At 43.2% G+C, this 20676-nt stretch overlaps 2 protein-coding genes and 1 pseudogene across 2 annotated transcripts; all 3 read right to left on the bottom strand.

Moving 5' to 3' along the window:
• Olr1348-ps (olfactory receptor pseudogene 1348) lies at positions 2224–2427 on the bottom strand (annotated as a pseudogene).
• On the bottom strand, positions 3219–4190 carry Or9s23 (olfactory receptor family 9 subfamily S member 23). The gene is given in 1 exon segment (NM_001001121.1): positions 3219–4190. A coding segment is annotated over 1 exon segment (972 nt).
• A 13044-nt stretch (positions 4191–17234) lies between these two features.
• Positions 17235–18206, bottom strand: Or9s23b (olfactory receptor family 9 subfamily S member 23B). The gene is given in 1 exon segment (NM_001000520.1): positions 17235–18206. A coding segment is annotated over 1 exon segment (972 nt).
• Positions 18207–20676: the final 2470 nt, after the last annotated feature.

The raw sequence follows: 20676 nt of genomic DNA, 5'->3' as shown, positions 1-20676 counted from the left end.
TTTTCTTAAGATTGCTTTCTGTTTATTTGGAGTGTCTTTTTCGAGGGTGCCCTAAAAAAACTGGGACTTTTACCAGTCTAAAGAGAGCTACCTGTAGCATTTGCTGTCCAGTGTCTGGATGATGAGAACATTCATGGCTTAACTGAAGTCCTGACTGAAACAGCCTGAAAAGTGGACCAACTGGAGTTGGCAGCTGTCTCTGAAGCTGTCTCCAAAGCAGGTTTTGATGAGACAGTTATAAGACAGTATATATTAGGATCAGGCAGAATGCTGGAATAAATAAGCTTCACCACCTCATCCCCATGAGTGAATTTTGTCAAGCCTGCCGGTCTGGTTATTCTTCTCTGTGAGCACATAAGCTTTTAGAGGCAATACATATTTTGCATTTATGAATTTAAGGAATGTACAGTGTATACAATGAAGCTAAAGATGATACCTTGCTCTCTGTTTCAGTAGGAAAGCATTTATTTTACTTTATAAGTTAGCTTGCACTGTAGAACCAAACTCAAATATAAATTTCTTTCTATGACATTTAAACAGATGGTATGATAAATTCTGAGGATTTTATAGCCAAAGATTCTTTGGCTATGTATAGCTGAGGTCCTGGCAGTAGACATTTTTATGTCTCAGCCAGTCCCATTGTTGTTTCCACGTGGAGGGACCAGTAGACCATGTTACTTGTCTGGTTTAGTCTTGGTTGCTTTCTTCCTGTCTATAGCCAAGATCTACAGGAATTTTCCCATGGTCAAATCTGATCTTGATTGATTTGGATGAAATCCATAGTTTTCCTTCTCCTGTGGAAATCAGAGCATATTCTTTCTCCCAACTCAACACTGTTTTATAGATTTTTTTTATCTGCCTCTGGGATAATTTTAATCCTTTTTTGTTTATTAAGCATCTTTGTCTTATATCTTCTCCGGTATCCATTGAGCTTTCAGTCTCGATCTCATCTAAATGTGATTTTTAACTTTGGTGCCTTATCATTCTAGCACTTTGCCAAAATAATTTTTGTCTTTTCTGAGTTTTATGCTTTATTTATTGAAAATGATCTGGCATTGATATCTAAGTTATCAATGTTTATATCCAGAGCAGTATTGTTTAATTGTTCTGCAGATGAGTTTCTCCACTGTTGACCTGAGATGGTCAATTTGAATCTGATATCAGAGGCCTCCTGGTGCATTTCCCGATAAAGTGTTTCCTTTTTTGTCCCTTGTTGATCTACATTCATTAGTCCAATGTTGTCCTTTGTCATACTTTCTGCATATTCTAGAAAGCTGGGTTCTTCTTTTTGGATTTTCTCTAGGAAAAAACATTGTTTCCAGCAATGCCTTGACTACAATCTCTTTTAAAATAACCTTGCTTACCAAAATTAAAACATTTGACAGTTGGATTTCTTAAAACCTGTAGGGATTATTTTTCTATTAAAGCTGTGTCCTTGCACATTTTTAATTCTAACCTTTTTGAGTTGTCATTTAAATTTTTACTGAGAGTGGCTATCGTGTGTCAGAAAGTAACTAAAACCTTACATGTATCCCCAAGTACAGAGGGCAAGCACTCTTCAACTTGTACTCACATGAAGCCTTGCAAACCACGCAACCTTCGCTGTACACAAACACAAGGGGGAATCTTATGAAGATGATACTGAGCATCGGACATCAAGAAGGAGACAAACACCTTGGCTATCTTACAGGCCACTCTTGGAATGGAGTTGTAACCCTGGCCAGATCTGGTTGAGTGTTGACCTTGGGGCAGAATGCCTGGGGTTAAATGGAGGACACAATGGAGTTGTACGTCTTTTCCCTAGCCACAGTATAGCGAAGTTGCAAGATTGTGGGTTTACAAATTGATTTCAATATATGCATATATACATATATAATATGTATACATTTACTACTACATTAAATTCAGATCATGGCTCTTCGTGAGATAGAATCTATGCTAGATGTGCTTCACAGGAGCCATGGATCTCACTAGGAGGAAAACTTGGCAATATGTTTAGAGCTATCGTATGTGACTTTAAAAATTTTTTATTTACGTGTTGATCTGTTATCATGGATAAGTGTATAGGCATCTAATGAAGTAAAAACTGAGTGTGGATTTTGAGTTACATCTCCTCATGTGTGATTGAGTGAGTTAATAAATCATATTGGAAGCTGACCTTTATCTCACATGAACATGGCATATCTTTCCTGTTTACTCAGAAATTATTCATACATATCAATATTACTGAATGTTTTCAGTCCAGAAGTGCACAGTGTGGTTAGAGTTGCACAAGGGAAATTGGAACTCAAGGCTGGTCTCTACAATGGAGTGCAGGCAGCCTCCATAGTAGGCACCCAGGACCTGACAGGCACAGGTCATGGGATTCATGGTCGCAGGGGATGGTAGGGAACAGCAGATAACCATGAACTGATCATAGGCCATTACTGGAGATGTAATTACAACATGATTTTGAGCCTCCTGGCATAGGTACTTGGAACTGAACTCTGGTCTTCTTAAGAACACCAAGCACTCTTAATTGTTAGGCCAAGTCTCCAGCCTCTGGAGTCAAATTCTAAAGCTCTAGAGAAAGCTTAACTAAAGAGGAGCAGGAAACTATAGTATGGTCATAAGGAGTCACCAAGATATGCATCAAAGTGGTGTTAGAGAGAGGGACTTGATTTTAGCAATTCATTCTGTTTTGTATATTAGTCTAAATATTTATTTCCTTTCATAAAAAACAACTCAGTAGCAACAAATACAAATTATGTTCACTGCACTACATTAAAAAGTGGCTTGGATATCAACCAGGGAGCGTACACTAGCTGATATGAGGCCCCCAACACATATAGAGCAGAAGACTGCCTGGTCTGGGCTCAGTCAGGGAATAGGTACCTAACCCTCAAGAGACTTGGGGTCCCAGGAAGTGGGGAGGTCTGGTGAGGTAGGGAATGGGGTGGAGGCATCCTCTTGGAGATGCGGGGATCAGGAGGAGGTGTGGGATGTGGACTGGGGACAGTCAGAGGGTGGACTGGGAGGAGAATAAAGTCTGGAAGGTAAAAAATTAAAGAATAATAAAAGTTGCGGCTTGGAACTGGCTCCAACTCTTAACAGAGCAGCCCTGTGCTACCTGTTTAGTGAGTACCTCTAGTGCTCTATAATATGCATCTAGGAACCACCGCAGGAGGATGAATAGAAGAGGTTGCATAGTGCTGCATTAGAAAGCTTCCATCCAGCCCTCACCGCACATCCTCCTTCACAAGACTGTGCCTCTGTCCCAGCCTCCTCAGGGCATCCTTCACATCCTTGTTTCGCAGGCTGTAGATGAGGGGGTTCAGCATGGGGATGACCAGGGTGTAGAAGACAGAGACCACTTTCCCCTGCTCCATGGATGTCAGAGCGCCTGGCTGAGCATACATGACAAACACAGTTCCATAAAACAAGGACACAGCTGTCATGTGTGAACCACAAGTAGAGAAGAGCTTGTGCCGGCCTGACCCAGAGCGCATCCTGAGAATGGTCACTGTGATGTAGCCATAGGAGACCAGGACCACGAGAGTGGTAGACACGATGATGAGTCCACAGATGCCAAACATGACAAGCTCATTGAGAGTTGTGTCAGCACAGGCCAGCTGGAGCAATGGGGGCACATCACAGTAGAAGTGGTTGATACGGTTGGAGCTGCAGAAGGGCAGCTGAAATGTAAGACTGGTCTCTACGATGGAATTCAGGCAGCCACCACAGTAAGCACCCAGGACCAGGCGGGTGCATGCCATGGGGCACATGGTCACAGGATACTTCAGGGGACTGCAGATGGCCATGAAACGGTCATAAGCCATGACTGCCAATAGGAAGCCCTCAGTGGTAACCAGAAGGGAGAAAAAGAAGAACTGAGTGGCACATCCTGCAAAGCTGATGACCTTAGAGGAGGACAGGAAGATGGTCATGGCTTTGGGGGCAATGACAGAAGAGTAACAGAGGTCAACAAAAGACAGGTTCTTGAGGAAGAAGTACATGGGGGAGTGCAGGCGGGCATCCAGAGTGATGACCACAATCATGGTGAGGTTGCCCAGGACAGTAACTACATACAGGGCCAGGAACACAGCAAAGAGCAGAGCTTGGGTCTCTGCACTTCCCCCAAACCCTACCAGAACGAACCCCTGCAAGGACACTGCTGAGAGACTTCCGTTTCTGTGCACTTGTGTGGCCATGAGTGGTGTCAGATGCAGAGAGATGGATGGATGCGGAAAGGGGGAGCAGACTTCACTGCTGCAGTCAGATGTTCCACAGGCTCTCAGAATCAATTCTTGACATGGTGTCCATGCTCCAAAAGCCTGGTAGCTGCTGCGATCTGTCAGATGATCTGGAGTGGCCTAAAAGGGGACATTTCCTCTGATTTACTTGTTTTCAGGGATTTCCTAGGTCCCTCTTCTGCAGGAGACTGGACAGTGGTCTGAAGATACAGAGAGACCTCCACAGCCGAGGGATGGAGTATACACATCTTTTCAAGGACCACATGCCTGTCCCTTAGTCACTTTTACTACCACCTCACAGAGATGTCCCAGAGCAGCTTCATAAGTATAACTGTCTGCTGAGTTCACCCAGACCAATCAGCCCTCCTTGATTCAAAATGTTTAGAAGATCCTTGTATCCTTCACAAACAGGCTGATCATATCTCCTCCAGGAGGAATCCCTCTTAGTCAAGAGTACAGAAGAGGCCTCTCTGCACTGAGACAGAGCCTCTGCATTCTCTCTGTATGAATAGAGGTCCTCAGCAACTCTAGCTCCAAGTCTTGTCCACAGTAATTATCAATGTACAGGTCTGCTTCCTTGAGGATGCATATCCAGCTAATGACTAGATGTTGGAGATTTGATGAGGAGCCAGCTGAGGCCCACGTCCTGAGAAAGAGCAGGAATGGATTTCAGACGTATTGGGGACATGCTCAGAGTCTCCCATTAGATTACATGGCCAATTCTACTTCCTGTTCCACCTCCTTTTTTGTGAGTTTATAAAGTCTTGTGTTTTGCCTTTGAAAACTAGAGAAATCTGGCTTCTGGCCTTCTGGCCATTTAGAGTCACTTTCTCTTCATAGTGATCCTAGATAGCATCATCAGATTAGGGCTGTCCTCTAAATGCTGGGTTTGGTGACCAGGCTTCTGGCTGATAAATCAATTCAGGACTGTGTAGTACTGAGTGTTCTGGTGGGGATAAAGAATGTATCTGTTCTCCGTTACCATGGAGGGTTAGAAGACTTCTCTGATCTAAGTTAGTTCATCTTCTGTGCCCTCTACTCACTTCCACAGTTCACCCTCACCATGCAGTCCCGTGCTGGTACGAGAGCATAGCCAATTTTTCTCACTGTGAGCTCACAGGTGTGCATGGAGTGACTTTGTGCTCACACTGTTGACACAAAAGCCAGCCGTTCCTGTATTGACCACATAGGTTTCCATGGTGATATGTGTGATGGGTAAATGAAAGTTAGTCCTTTGTTTTTAGTTGTAGCAAGGACAAGCTTGATCTTCCCAGGGTGCTGAGGAAAACCATTATCTAAGGATGTCTAAGGAAGGAGAGAGAAGCATGGGGTGAGGACAATGCTCTGCTGTGGGAGAGATGGCAGATATTGTATATGAAGGGAAAGTCTGTGCTCTCCTTGGCCTTGGCGCTCCTGAGCAAACACTATCACAGTGTCCTGTGAGGGGCTTGGATGAAGAGTTTTAGTTCACGTGCCTGCAGAATTAGAACTGGTGTTGAATAAGTACCCACCCCAAACCATACTCTAACCTATGCCAAAAGTCAGAGATGATCAAAACAAAACATGTCAGTTTGGCGGGTATGGAGCATGGCCAGCACCGTGTACACTGTGTGCACCACCTTTCTCTCCATCCATATGGGTGGGCTCCTACTCCCCACACGTGACACAATGAACTTACCTTTCTAGGTAAGAGTCCAGTCTACTCAAGGTTACACATCTAATACGCATGCTCCCAAGGCCCCATGCTGAAGAGCTTGTTCTGTGATAGATATGAAGTGGCAGATAGCCATTGTCTTTGGACTGTCATCAGGTCAGCCATGGAGGGAGGTGACTATGAGCAGGGCTGGGCACCCCATAAGGGACTGGGTATGTGAGTTTCAGTCGTGCCAGGTTCTCTGTCTTGTCAGAAAAGGCAGGGCTTCCTTGCTTTGCCCGCTAGCAGGGCATTGTGTGGAGTTGCCTGCCCTTGGGGTCACTCTCCTGGATGAAATGCTCTCCGTCATATAGTGCTGGGGCTCTTGGCCTCCAATGGCCAATTAAGGTGGTGCTGGCAGCCGGCAACTGGGACCCTATGTCCCTGGGCTCCACAGTTGGAAGGCAGGCTGTGGTCAAACTCTGCTACATTGATAGTACTCTCTATGGGTTGGTATGAATCCTGCAGTCCTCTGGAAACCTTGAAGGGTTCACCAGAATGACAATGGAGAAACTCCGAACCATCTGTGCCCAGTGTCTCTCATTAGAGCAGTCACTCCTATGGGGCAATGTGAGCCACTGGCCACAGCCGACTCTCTTGTTTCTCTCTCCAACTCACTGTATTAAGAATGTCAGGAGGCCTCGCCAAGCTAGGCCCCTGGGCTCATTCCACCCTAGGTGGCAACTAGGACCACAGTCAGCTAAGTGCAAATCCAACCTCCTTGATGGTATGAGAAGCCTGGGTGGTGACACCCATCCTGTTCATGTTCCTTCCTGGCTGTTTCACGTTTGAACCACCTAACACAATTTCTGTGTGAAGGAAATCAAGCCAGCAAGTAGTGACCCAATCAGAAGAGACAAAACAGGGAAAACTCACAGTGTTGCTCCCACACATGCATCTGAGTGTCTCAGGGTCTCACTATGTCGCCATGTCACCGATCACACCTATGCACGGTTGCTCACACCCAGGCACTCTGCTTCCCCTTTAAGACTTCAGTTTTTCTCTGAAGATTGAGGCAACAGCCATGTTTTCCGGATACAAGGGAACATAAGGGTTTAACCTTCACGTCTGAATTCTGAGAGACAGTCTGCATGTTCTTTCCCACCGTGGCTACAGTGTGTTGTTAGAGCACCTTCCAGACAGTTGACCAACAAGGTTACATCTGAAGTGCAAACTGTAGCCTTCTTGTAGGTGCGAGCTCCTGGGTGGAGGTTTGAGTGTGATTCATGAATGTAGTTCTGGGTTAGGTACAGGGTGCAGGATGAAAATCCTGGATAGTGGCGTATATACCTAGTGAGGGTGTGAGTTTCTTGGTATAGATGTGTCTGGCGACCAGGTGAATTCCTGGGTGTGAGCTAATAGCATAAGTGTGAGTTCTTGAGTATGGATGTGAGCCTCTATGTGCAGGCATGAAGTCCTGTGTGCAGGTCTGAACTCTTGAGTTCTTTTATGGATATATTGTGGTTTATGTTTCCCTGATGTATATATACAACATGGAAAATTGTGTCTTCCTGGTAAGAATTGATGGTCTAGCAGCTGGCTCCTATGTCCATTCCTTCTTTGCACTGTAAAGAGTCCTTGGGGGTCCTGATATCATCGACATGCACATTTATGGACCTCAACACTGCTCAGTGTGATCATTTTGAGATGCTTTACCTAACATGGTGTGGATGGTAATTTCATGTGTCACCATGACTAGCACATTGAGTACGTGCAGAATTGGCCAAGTATTCTGGGTGTTCCTTTGATGATGCTGTGGATACATTTCTTGTTGCTGTTCATGGACTAAGGAAAGTAAATGTCTCCTTTCATGTGGGGGCTTATTTAATCCATTGCCATCCTGAATAGCACCAAAGGCCTGACCATTTTCCGGATACAAGGGAACATCTGCTGCCTGCCTGTCTTGGAGCTGAGACAACAGCTTTGCTCCTTCCTGTGATTTTGAACTGAAAACTTCAGGAGCCCATGTCTCCTGAAGACCCGAGGACTTGCTGGCCATCGTAACCAGGACAGGACACTCTCTGTAGCCTCACTGTCCAATATGCATAATACTTCCTTTAGTGACCATGATATTGCTACCTTGGCTGGCCACTCCTTCATTCATCTGTCATCCATCTCTGATTGGCCACTTTATACCACACTCCCCAGGCAATGGCTATACTGTTGTGGGGCACTAATACTCTGGCAGGCAGCACATCTGACTCCCAACTGGAGTGTTTCCTTACCTACAGACTGTATCCCAAGCCTAATATCCCATACTACTGAGTTCAATACCCCACCATTCTCCCCTTGTGACTGGGGGGCACAGATGCTCCCAGTTACTTTAGATCCTTTCTTCAACTGCACTCCAGGCTGGGTTTGGTTTCCTCCTGGAAGGACAGTACTCAGGACTTGTTCTTCCTGTCTACCTTTTCTCTTACTTATGTTTCAATCCCCCACTCAATTGCTGAGCCCTTTCTTGTTTGCTTTGTCTTTTTTGTTTGTTTGTTATATTACATATAACAAACCGTCACATCTTACGTATATTGCAAATACCTTTTCTAGTTCACAGCAGGTCTCTGGTCCTATCACTCCACACTGACTCCTGTAGAACTGTCTCCTCTAGGAGTGTCTCCATATGCCCTCTGATTTCTCTTGGAAATGGAGTGTCTCTGAGGGATGCACACTTTTTTTTCAGTGTTAAATTCTTTTTTAATTAATAAATTTATTTTGCAAATCGATCAAACCTTCCCCTCCCTCCTCTCCTCCATGTCTCTCACTCTCACTTTTCTTTTCTGCCATCCTCCCATCCTTCCTTTCTCCTCAGAACAGGCTCAAAAAATGTCAGGCCTCCCATAGATATCAACCTGTCTTGGCATATCAAGGCGTAATAGACTAAGCAGGTCTTATCCTATATTGGTTAGACAACACAGGCCAGTTAAGAGAAAGGGATCCAAACAATCCAGTCAGACACAGCTCCTGCTCCTGCATGTATGACTCCTACAGGAAGACCAAGCTGAATAACGGTTGGATACATGTGAAGGCCTACATCCGGCCCATGAGATTCTCTGGTTGGACGGTCAGTCTCTATGGGTCACTATGTGCCCAGGTTAGTTCACTCATTATGTTTCCTTGTGGTATCCTTGGCCTCACTGCTTCCTTCCATTCTTTGTCTCTCTCTCTCAGGTAAACCATCAAGCTCTGTCTCAGGTTTGGTTGTGGGCCTCTGTTTCAATCAGTGGCTGGGTGAAGTGTCTTAGATGACAGTTATTCTGTGTTCTTGTCTGGAAATAGAGGATATTCCATTCCTAGTTTTGGGCTGGACTCTCTCTCTCAAGGCATGGGTCTCAAGCTGGGCCAGTCATTGCTTGTCTTTTCCCTCCATTTCTGTGCCATCTTTAACCCTGCATATCTTGTTGACAAGAGAAATTGTTGTTCTAAGGTTTTATGGCTGGGTTGGTGTTCCAGTCCTTCCATTGGAAGTCTTTTCTGATTACAGAAGATGGCTAACACAGGCTCAATATCTCCCATTGCTAGGAGTCTTAGCTTGGGCCACCACCATAGATTCCTGGGAGTTTCCACTGTCCGAAATTTCTTACTCATCCCAGATGTGCCCCATTCCCAATCCAGTTGTCTCTCCCTGTGTCTTCTCTCAAATTGATTCCACCTTATTTCTGCCCACCCACTCCCTGACCTGGTTCCCTCCCCCCCTCCCTCCATCTCCCCAAACCCCTACTGTTCACTCTGTTTCCCTGTCTCAGTGAGATTCAAGTGTGTCCAGTTTGGTCCTCCTTGTTACTTAGCTTCTCTGGGTCTATGGATTGCAGCATGTTATCCTGTACTTTCTGGTTAATATCCACTTATAAGTGAGTACATACAACGTTTATCTTTCTGGGTCTGGATTACATTACTCAGGATGATATTTTCTAGTTCCATCCATTTGCTGGCCAATTTCAATTGAGTTTGTTATACTTTACCTTTTAGCCCAGCTGGCTCCCAAATAATTGTGGCTCAATTATTAGATTTACTTATTTACCTTTAATAGCACAACAACTGAGCAGTATTACTCATTTTAATACTCTATGCTAATCTAAATACCTCCTAGACCAAATCCCTGAAATACTCACATTTAATGACTTTCTGTGCTCCTGATGTTTTTTCGTGGTGTCTCCTGGGTTCATCCCTACTTGGTCTCCCACCTGCACCCTCCTCTGTCTAGGAGAAAGTCCAGCCCTATTTGCTCTCCTGTTCAGTCATTGTCTGATCAACTTGCTTTATTGACCAATTGAGGAACAATTAGGGAACAATGTTTACACAACATCTAGACAGGAGATTTTTAGAGTAAGGATTGCAAAAAGATATGGGGACACAAAAAACATCATTTGTTAATACAAGAATAATCTTTACACAATGCCCAGTTGTATTGTGCCTACATTACTCCCTTCTATTCTAATAATAGGTCTCTCTATTTGGTCATTTTGGATAACATATTCTATTATCTATTCTATTTTGGTTAGTTCAAAGTTCTGCATCCAAATCATTTTTTATCATAACTTGCATAGACTTTAAAACCTTTTCTTAAATCCTAAACAATTTAACTTTAAATTGGACACTATAATCATCTATTCTTCAAACCCATCAGAGACCTGAGAAGTTATGTGTTAGTGTGCTTCTCATCTTTGTGTCTCAATTTTCTTTAAATTTATCATTTTTAAATTTTTTATATCTGTCTAAGAAATTTCACATCCAGTCTTTTTCTTTTTTTAATCATTGAAACATATCTTTAAACATTTTTTTAACCTGGTAAGATGTTTGTTGTTTTTAATTTTTTATTTTTTTCTTCTTGTCTTCTTTTGATCTGTCCAGCTTCTGCTTCCGGCCTTGTAGACCTGCTCCTGAACTTTTGTTTGCAGGGAAAGGGATTTGTCTCCCATGCTTTAACTGGGATCTGCCTCAATGGATCACCCTTCCCTGGATGGAAGTTGCTCAGACCACAGAGGTGTTTGCTGCTCCAACCAGCACAAATCAGGCCAACATGAACCCCTTTTCAATGGGATTTTATCTTCCTGCCTAGCTAGGAGACTGCATCCAGCATTGGGAAGCCTGCCTGTGTTGAAGAGCCAGGTTTTTTATTCAGCATGGGCTTCTCAGAAAAACTCCCTCTTCTTTCCTTCTCTAGGTTTGTTTGGTTTTGATTTGTTTTGTTTTGTTTTTCTCCAGCTGCTGCTGCACCATGGGGTTCAGTTCAAGAGACAGAGAGTTCCTGCCTGAAAAAGCCCCTACCTGAGGAATGAACTTACCCAAGGAGTACTTGTTTATCTCTACCTTTAAATATCATATAGGTTCTTGTCCCATGTTGGGTGCCAAATGTTAAAGTCATTCTTGTAAGCTTAATATTGTTTTCCTCTTAATTAAGCTAACTTTAAATAGTTGAGACTGGAATATCAGATTTATTTATCTAGCATTAAGGGCACAACAACTTAGCAGTGTCACTCTATTTAAATACTCCAAGCTAATCTGGCTACCTATAGCCAAATCCCAAAATACTCAAAAAAATGGCTTTCTCCACTCCAGATGTTTATTTCATGATATTTCCTAGACTTTCTCCTCATGGATCACCCCTACTTCCTCTCTCTGCTGCCCTTTCCCACGGCTAGAGGAAGTCCAACCCTCTCTCCCCTACTCAGTCATTGGCTAATTAGCTTGCTTTATTGCCCAAACAGGGGATAATTAGGGAGAAATGCTTATAGAACATAGAGAGAGGAGATTCTCAGAATAAGGATTGCAACCAGATATTTCATCATAGAAATTAGCATGTGAATAATACAAAAATAATCTTTACATGGTTCACAATAATATTATAATTATGAAGTGGGATCTTGCCTAGAGGAAATGGGTCACTGGGGATTTTCTCTGAAAGGTGTACTTGGTCTCCATTCTCTTTACCACCATCATTCCTGGTCATCATGACAAAAAAGTGTGTTCCTCCACTTTTTCCTGCCATCATGATGTTCTAGTCAATATGGTCCAACATCAACAGAGCCTAGCTCATTGTATGTTGCCATAAGCCAAAAGAACTATTTACTTATATAAGTTGTTTCTTTGAGGTAGTTTTATAGTATAGAACTGGCCAATACTTGTTACAAACTGGAAATACAAATACATGTGTATTTAAACTGGAATCTCTAAAGTACTGGTCTCTATGGTGCTATTACGCCTCCAGTAATATACCTCCCTCATATCACCATGTATCTGTCAGTGATCAAATATCTAATAGTTGCATGTGGAATCCAAACAGGCTTAACATTTCTCTAGAATCAGAAACCCTCTCAGTACAGAGTCACTGAGATCACTCAATTTGATGGGTGTATTTCTCAGGTTAATTAGTCTTTAATTAGCTATAGCTTTCATTCTGTAGAATCTCTTATAATCTGGGTTTAATGGTATTATGTCATGGTGCTGTGTAAGTTCCTCTGTCCTGTGTGTCTCTTGTTAGTAACCATAAAGCTCTGAATGCTTAATTCAGATCTGGTTGTAATAAGCATCACTGAAGGTATCATTGCACAGTCTCGTTGTAGGAGGCCTGGCTCTCTCCTTCAAGAGTTCTATGGTGTCAGATTCTCTTTTGTGATTGGATGAGTCATTGACGAACACCATTTATTTTCCCTCATGCACTAGGTTTTTACAAAATATTTAGATGGATATATTTTCATGTCTTCACAGCTACAGAACATGTATGAAAATGGCTGTTCCTCTCATTTTGAAAACATGTTCCTTCATGCTTGCATGTGATGAAGATTTACCTACAGTTTCAGTGGTACATCACAGGAGGACAACAAGATAATTGTTCCCTATTTATTTGTAAGTATCAATCGGGAGGTCAGCATCTTACAGTGATGTACCGAACACACCAATCAAATTGTGTCTGTCAATCTATTGAATTTATGATCCTTCTTTGTGATACAAACTTCCATCTTTGACCATTAGTATTCCCATCAGATCAATACCACAAGGAATAAAGTGTATCTATTGAACCAAAAGTTTACATGACCAAGATATAATCTACAATCAGTGCTTTTAAAAAACAGGGATGTGTTATGGAATACAGATAATAGAAAGAAAAGGTTGAAATGAGGTTATATTGGCAACATATTTGGAAAAGGAGTGATATAAATACCTAAGTAAAATTTTATGTTAAAAGCTTATTTCTATAGATTTATTTCATACAAATATACTTAGTGCAATAGATAACATTGAACCTTTAATTTGAATATAATAATATCTTAAATATGTACATTTGGGTTAGGGAGATGTTCAGTGGGTAAAATCATGTGCCACATAAGCCCTTAAGAACTTGAGTTTAGATCTGTGCCTCAGCATCTACTTAAAAGTTGGGTGTGGCTATGTATATCTGTGAGCCCAATACTGAGGGACAGAGACAGGGGAAGCTAAATTACTGGTCAGCTATTGTAGACAAATGTATCTACTTCAGTTAAAGTGAAAGACCATGTTTCATTGAAATAATGTGGAGAGTGACAGTGTACGTGCACATGTACATATACAAGCATACATGTGTGTGTGCATGCATACACACACACACCATACATAAAAGTGACAGAAAAGAAAATAAGTCAGAAACATTCAATTTAAGAGGAAATGCTTACCTATCAATCATAATTTAAAATTTGTAGTGACATTACTTGGAATGAGGCAGTAAGGGTTGGTTGGCCATAATCCATTGACTGGTCACCTGTTAGGAAGAGGTCATGATGCAGAAAAATTCAGAGGAGGCAGAAATATATGTAGACTGGGCATAGATGAGGTAAGGAATTCCTAAGACAAAGAATATGGTAGATCATTGGCAGCTACAATGCACTAGAAAAGCACAAGGAATTGTTTCTAGAGATTTCAAGAGCTTTATAACATTACCAACAACTTGATTTGAAATGTCGAACTTCTAGTTCAGTGGAATGATAACCTTCCTTTCTGAGGAAGCTTACTGAGTAGAAGAAAAGCAGTCTGCTTTCACCTGCCAACTTGAGCACTGCGCCATCAGCGTTCTCCCTCACGTGTGTCATAACACTGTATCTCTGTCTTCCATGTCAAATTTCAGACCTTGATCGTCCCAAGCAACTACTGCTTCTGATACCACACAGATTGACTTTCTGTCACTTGAAGAATCTTCTAATGAGGATAACAAGTTGTTTTCCTGTTGTTCTCTTTCAATGATAATTCGGCGTTGAACAGAAATGAAGAGAAGTGCACCTGGGGGTGGGAGGAGACACAGAAGAGGCATTCTGCAAGCATCTTTAATAATGCTGGCCAGGCCCAGCTGCAGGATTCCACTTCCAGTTTTGTTTCCTCATCAGGTTATTGTAAGTCCAGCCTGTCTGCTACAGCTTCCATAAGGACACAAGGCTGGGCTTTTCTTTTTCTCTTTCTTCAGTTTTTTTTTTTTTTGGACTGTCTATTTCCATGAGCAAATACGTCATGCTAAATCTTCCTTTTCAATATCCTTATCTAGAAATACTCCTCTCCAAATGATGGAGTAAATTAAACACATGAGGAACTCCCTGACATCCTGCCTCATTTTAATGTGTGCATTTAAACAACGCTAGCTCCTAAAATATTCAACTCCTCCTTGCTGACAATTTCCAGTAGCATTTCGAAGAAATTTTTGCTCCTAGTCATTTGAAACAACTTCCTAATATTTCTATTAACACACCAATATACTGGCATTCTGGCATTTGCTATGATTTCTAAACATATTTTGATTTTTGTGAGACACGTTCCTATTCTTTGCATTCATTTTCAAAGTCCCTGAGATTATTTTTTGAGGCAGCTCACCATGTGGTAGATTGTTTGTTCATTTCTTCCCATATAATTGTGGGAGTTTATAAGTTAGTTGAATGCTGACCTTTACCCCCAATGGACAGGGCAAATCCTCATTACTTAAATATTATCCATCCACATCAATATTACTGAATGTTGCATCCTTCCTAAGACATTTAGAAAATAACACATTTTAATACCTATTCCTAAATATTGCTTAGTTATCAGTGATACTTTTTTGAAAACGAACTCGCCCTTTCTGGGATTTAGTATTTACTTACTACATTTTATTGCATTTTTATATATTAGCACTATATTGTAAGAAGGCTTCAGCACAGGCAATATGTATGATGTATAGAATGTGGAGTCAGGATGTACACACACATGGATAATGGGTTAGCAAAGATATCAGAATAGATATCAGAATGAACTTGAGTATAGAGAGCCCAGAACTGTAGACTCTGGTGAAAGCCACAGTATTTTTTTAGGAAGTCAACAATCATGGTGGTAAAAAAAAGTGGATTCTACAGCAATCCAAACATCAAAAATAACTTTGAATGGATAAATAAATGATAAAAGGAGCTCAGAGACTCATTGACATAGTGGGTAACAACTCAGTAAGAAAGGGTGGAGACTGAATGTGATTAGAGCAAGCCAAGGGTCTCTGAATAGGACACAGTGCATTAACCAGAAAAAGACAGGTGGCTAAAATCAAAACGTTCAGTATGAGAACTTATCTTGAGCAAAAGAAACATGATGAAGCATAGCCCCAAAGTGGAGATGAAATTGGAAAACCAACAAATCAACAAAGGCCCCAGGTCAATACGTATGAAGGAGGTGGCCACAGGAAAACATCCGAACATCGAAGCTACAAGCAAAACATCCAAGTGTCCACTAGACTCATGAAGAGAAGTTCCCACTTGTTAGGCAATGGGGAACATAAAACTTAAGCACATGGTGTCTCCACGTAAATTTAAATTAGGAGCTTATAATTAAAATTAGTAGCTTCTAGAAAAGACTAATTTTTGCATCCCTTTTATCAAGCAATTTGACCTAAAGCAATTTCTAACAGAAATGCATGAACACAGGAGAAAGAAAAGGCCATTGCTGCACTAGCTTGGCAGATAGTGACTACAAACCATACCCATATCCCCAAGTGCAGAGTGCATGATGGCCTCAACCTTAGGTCACATAAAGCCCTGAGAACTATTCAACCTTTGCTGTACACAAGCTCAAGGGTTAATCTTCTAAAGATGATGCTGACCAGGAGACTTTAAGAACAAAGGCAAACTCCTTGTCTTATAGGCTACTCTTGGAATAGAGTGGTAACTATGGCCAAATCTGGTCAAGCTTAGAACTTGAGGTAGAATGCCTGGGGTTGAATGGAGGACACAGTAGGATTGTACACCTTTTCGCTAGCCACAGGGAAGTGAATACCAAGATTATGGGTTTACAAATTGATTTTAACATATGCATATATACATACATGTATTGTTCACTACCATATTAAATTCAGAATATGACTCTTTGTGTGAGAGAATCTATGCTAGATGTGTTGCACCAGAGCCACAAAAAATGGTGGAATTCTTGCAATATGTTTAGATTATTTTATGTGAAGTCTAAAAAATTTTATTTATGTGTGTTGTGTTTATCTGTTAGTATGGATGAGTATGTAGGCTTCTATGGAGTTAAAAAATGGGTAGGGAATTAGAGTTACATCTGCACAAATATGATGCAGCTTATAATTTACATTGGATGCTGACCTTTATCCCCTATGGACATGGTATATCTTCTTTACTCAGAAATTATACATTCATATCAATATTACTAAATGTTTAAATTCCAGAGGTGCACAGTATGGTTGTGTTGTAGAAGTGCAGCTGGAATGGGAGACTGGTCTACATAATGAGGTTGAGGCAGCAGACACAGTAGGTGCCCAGGACCACAGGTCATGGGGCACATGGTCACAGGAGACTTCAGAGGATGGCAGATGGCCATGAAACAATCATACACTATTACTGGAGATGAAGTTACAAGATGATTTTGAGCCTCCTGGCATGGGAATTTAAAACTGAACTCTGGTCTTTTGTGAGAATACCAAGCAGTCTTTTAAGTGTTAGGCCACCTCTCAAACTTCGAAGTCAAAGTTAAGAAGTCTAAAGCTCTAGAGAGAGCATAACTAATGGGAAACTGGGTACTGTTATATGGTCATAAGGAGTCACCAAGATACTCATCAAAGTGGGATTAAAGAGAGAGACTTGATTTTAGTAATTTACTCCATTTTGAACATTAGTCCAACATCTATTTCCTTTCATAGAAAAATACACATCATGTTCACTGCACTACACATTAAAATAGCTTGGAACATGTTCTACCTCTTAACAGAGCAGCCCTGTGCTACCTGCTTAGTGAGTACCTGCTCTATAATGTGCATCTAGGAACGACTGCAGGAGGATGAATAGAAGAGGTTGCACAGTGTTGCATTAGCCATTCAGCCCTCACTGCACATCCTCCTTCACAAGACTGTGCCTCTGTCCCAGCCTCCTAAGGGCATCCTTCACATCCTTGTTTCGCAGGCTGTAGATGAGGGGGTTCAGCATGGGGATGACCAGGGTGTAGAAGACAGAGACCACTTTCCCCTGCTCCATGGATGTCAGAGCGCCTGGCTGAGCATACATGACAAACACAGTTCCATAAAACAAGGACACAGCTGTCATGTGTGAACCACAAGTAGAGAAGAGCTTGTGCCGGCCTGACCCAGAGCGCATCCTGAGAATGGTCACTGTGATGTAGCCATAGGAGACCAGGACCACGAGAGTGGTAGACACGATGATGAGTCCACAGATGCCAAACATGACAAGCTCATTGAGAGTTGTGTCAGCACAGGCCAGCTGGAGCAATGGGGGCACATCACAGTAGAAGTGGTTGATACGGTTGGAGCTGCAGAAGGGCAGCCGGAACGTGAGGCTGCTCTCTATGATGGAGTGCAGGCAGCCACCACAGTAGGCACCCAGGACCAGACGGGCACATGCCATAGGGCACATGGTCACAGGGTACCTCAGGGGACTGCAGATGGCCATGAAGCGATCGTAGGCCATGACTGCCAATAGAAAGCTTTCAGTAGTAACCAGAAGGGAGAAAAAGAAGAACTGAGTGGCACATCCTGCAAAGCTGATGACCTTAGTGGAAGAAAGTAAGTTGGCCATGGCTTTGGGGACAATAACAGAAGAGTAACAGAGGTCAACAAAGGACAGGTTCTTGAGGAAGAAGTACATGGGGGAGTGTAGGCGGGCATCCAGAGTGATGACCACAATCATCGTGAGGTTGCCCAGGACAGTAACTACATACATGATTAGGAACACAGCAAAGAGCAGAGCTTGGGTCTCTGCACTTCCCCCAAACCCTACCAAAACGAACCCCTGCAAGGACACTGCTGAGAGACTTCCGTTTCTGTGCACTTGTGTGGCCATGAGTGGTGTCAGATGCAGAGAGATGGATGGATGCGGAAAGGGGGAGCACCCTTCACTGCTGCAGTCAGATTTTCCACAGGCTCCCAGAACCAATTCTTGACAGGCTCTCCATGCTCCAAATGCCTGGTACCTGTTGTGATCTGTTAGATGACCTGGAGTGGCCTGAAAGGGGACATTTCCTCTGATTTACTTAGTTCTCAGGGATTTCCTGGGTTCCTATTCTGCAGGAGGTTGGACACTAGTCTGAGGATACAGAGACCTCCACAGCCGAGGGATGCAGTATATACATCCTTTCAAGGACCTCATGCCTGTCCCTTAGTCCCTTTTACTACCACCTCCAGAGATGTCCCAGAGCTGCTCTGTAAGTACAGCTGGCTGCCGAGTTCACCCAGACTTTTCAGTCCTCCTTGGCTTAGAAGGACCTCCTGCCCTTCCCAAAGATGCTGGCCATGTTCCCACCAGGAGTCAAGAGTACAAAATTGCAGCCCTGCCCGTGCTGAGACTGAGACTCTGTATACCGTGCAGGATGCTCAACAACTCTAGCTCCTTCCTTGTCCACAGTCGTAATCGATGAACAGAAGCATGTGAGGTTGCTGGAGGACGTGAGTCTCCGGCTAATGACTAGAAGTCGGAGATGTGGTAAATGAGGCCGCGGAGGCCCGGGTCCTGAGAAACAGCGGGACTGGGTTTCAGACATATTTGCTCACAGTCCCCAACTAGATCCCATGGCCAATGATCCATTTCATCCTTTTGGGGATTATAAACCCCAAACTTGTACTTTGCACTGAAAACCCAAGAGAGCTCTCCTCTGGTCTTCTGCCTATTTACAGCCACTTTCTCCTATTCATAGGGATTGTGGGTAGCATCAATAGATTGGGGCTGTTCTCTAAGTGCCTGGGTTTGTTGACCATGCTTCTGTTGATAAATCAATGCCGGGAAGTGCTGTACTGAGTGTCCTGGGTGGAGATTAGAGTCTCTTCTCTAATTCTCTGTTCTATGTCACTCTGGAGGCTAAAAGACTTTCTCTTGTATGAGTGAGACCTCCTTCTGTGCCCTCCACTCAGCTCCACAGTTTACTCTCACTCAAATGTTTGTGGGGGGCATAGCTATTTTTTCCTCACTGAGAGCTCACAGGTGTGCATGGAGTGGCTTTTTGGTCACACTCTTTACACACCAGCCAGCAGTTACTGGACTGACTAGTAACACCCTAGGTTTCCATGGTGACATGTGTGATATGTAAATTAAAGTTGGTCCTTTGCTTCCAGTTGGAATACATCCTAGCTTGATCATCCCATGTTGAGGAAAACCATTATCTAAGGATGTCTAAGGAAGGAGAGAGAGGCAAGGGTTAGGATACTGCTCTGTTGTGGGAGAGAAGGCAGATATTGTATAGAAGTGAAAGTCTGTGCTCCCCTTGATCTTGTCCTTCCTGAGCAAGCAATGTCACAGTGTCCTGTGAGGGGCTTGGATGAAGAGTTTTACTCCACATGCCTGTAGAATTAGAGCTGGTGTTTAATAAGTACCCACCCCCAAACCATACTCTAACCTATGCCAAAAGCCAGGGATGATCAAAGCAAAACGTGTCACTTTAGTGGGTTTGGTGCACAGCAGGCACCGCGCACACTGTGTGCTCCACCTTTCTTCTCTCTATCCATATGGGTGAGTTCCTACTCCCCACACGTGACACAAAGAACTTACCTTTCTAGGTATGAGTCCAGTCTACTCCAGGGTCACACATCTAAAACGCATGCTCCCTGGGACCCATGCTGAAGAGCTTGTTCTGTGATAGATATGAAGTGGCAGATATGCGTTGTCTCTGGACCATCGTCAGGTCAGCCATGGAGGGACGTGACTGTGAGCAGGGCTGGGCACCTGGGTCCCTGTAAGGGACTGGGTATGTGAGTTTCAGCTGTGGCAGGTTCTGGGTCTTGTAAGAGAAAAGGCAGGGCTTCCTTGCTTTGCCCGCTAACAGGGCATTGTGTGGAGTTGCCTGTCCTTGGGGTCACTCTGCTGGATGAGATGCTCTGCATCACAAAGGGCTTAGGCTCTTGGCCTCCAATGGCCAATTAAGGTGGTGCTGGCGGCCGACAACTGGGACCCTATGTCCCTGGACTCCAGAGTTGGAAGGCTGGCTGTGGCTAAACTCTGCCACAGAGTTGATAGTACTCTCTATGGGTTGGTATGAATCCTGTAGTCCTCTGGAAACCTTGAAGGGTTCACCAGAATGACAATGGAGAAACTCCGAACCATCTGTGCCCAGTGTCTCTCATTAGAGCAGTTGCTCCTATGGGGCAAGGTGACCCACTGACCACAGCCGACTCTCTCGTTTCTCTCTCCAACTCACTGCATTATTTTGGGAAGAAGGATGTAGGCAGGTCTCCCTAGGAAAGAGAGCGAGCTCACTCCACCCTAGGTGGCAACTAGGACCACAGTCTGCTAAGTGCAAATCCAACCCCCTTGGTGGTATCAG

This window comes from Rattus norvegicus, chromosome 9 (assembly GCF_021556685.1).
Source record: "Rattus norvegicus strain SHRSP/BbbUtx chromosome 9, alternate assembly SHRSP_T2T, whole genome shotgun sequence".
NCBI lineage: Eukaryota > Metazoa > Chordata > Mammalia > Rodentia > Muridae > Rattus > Rattus norvegicus.
The sequence above is the reverse complement of the archived record's forward strand: the minus strand, read 5'-3'. Positions and strand labels throughout refer to the sequence as shown.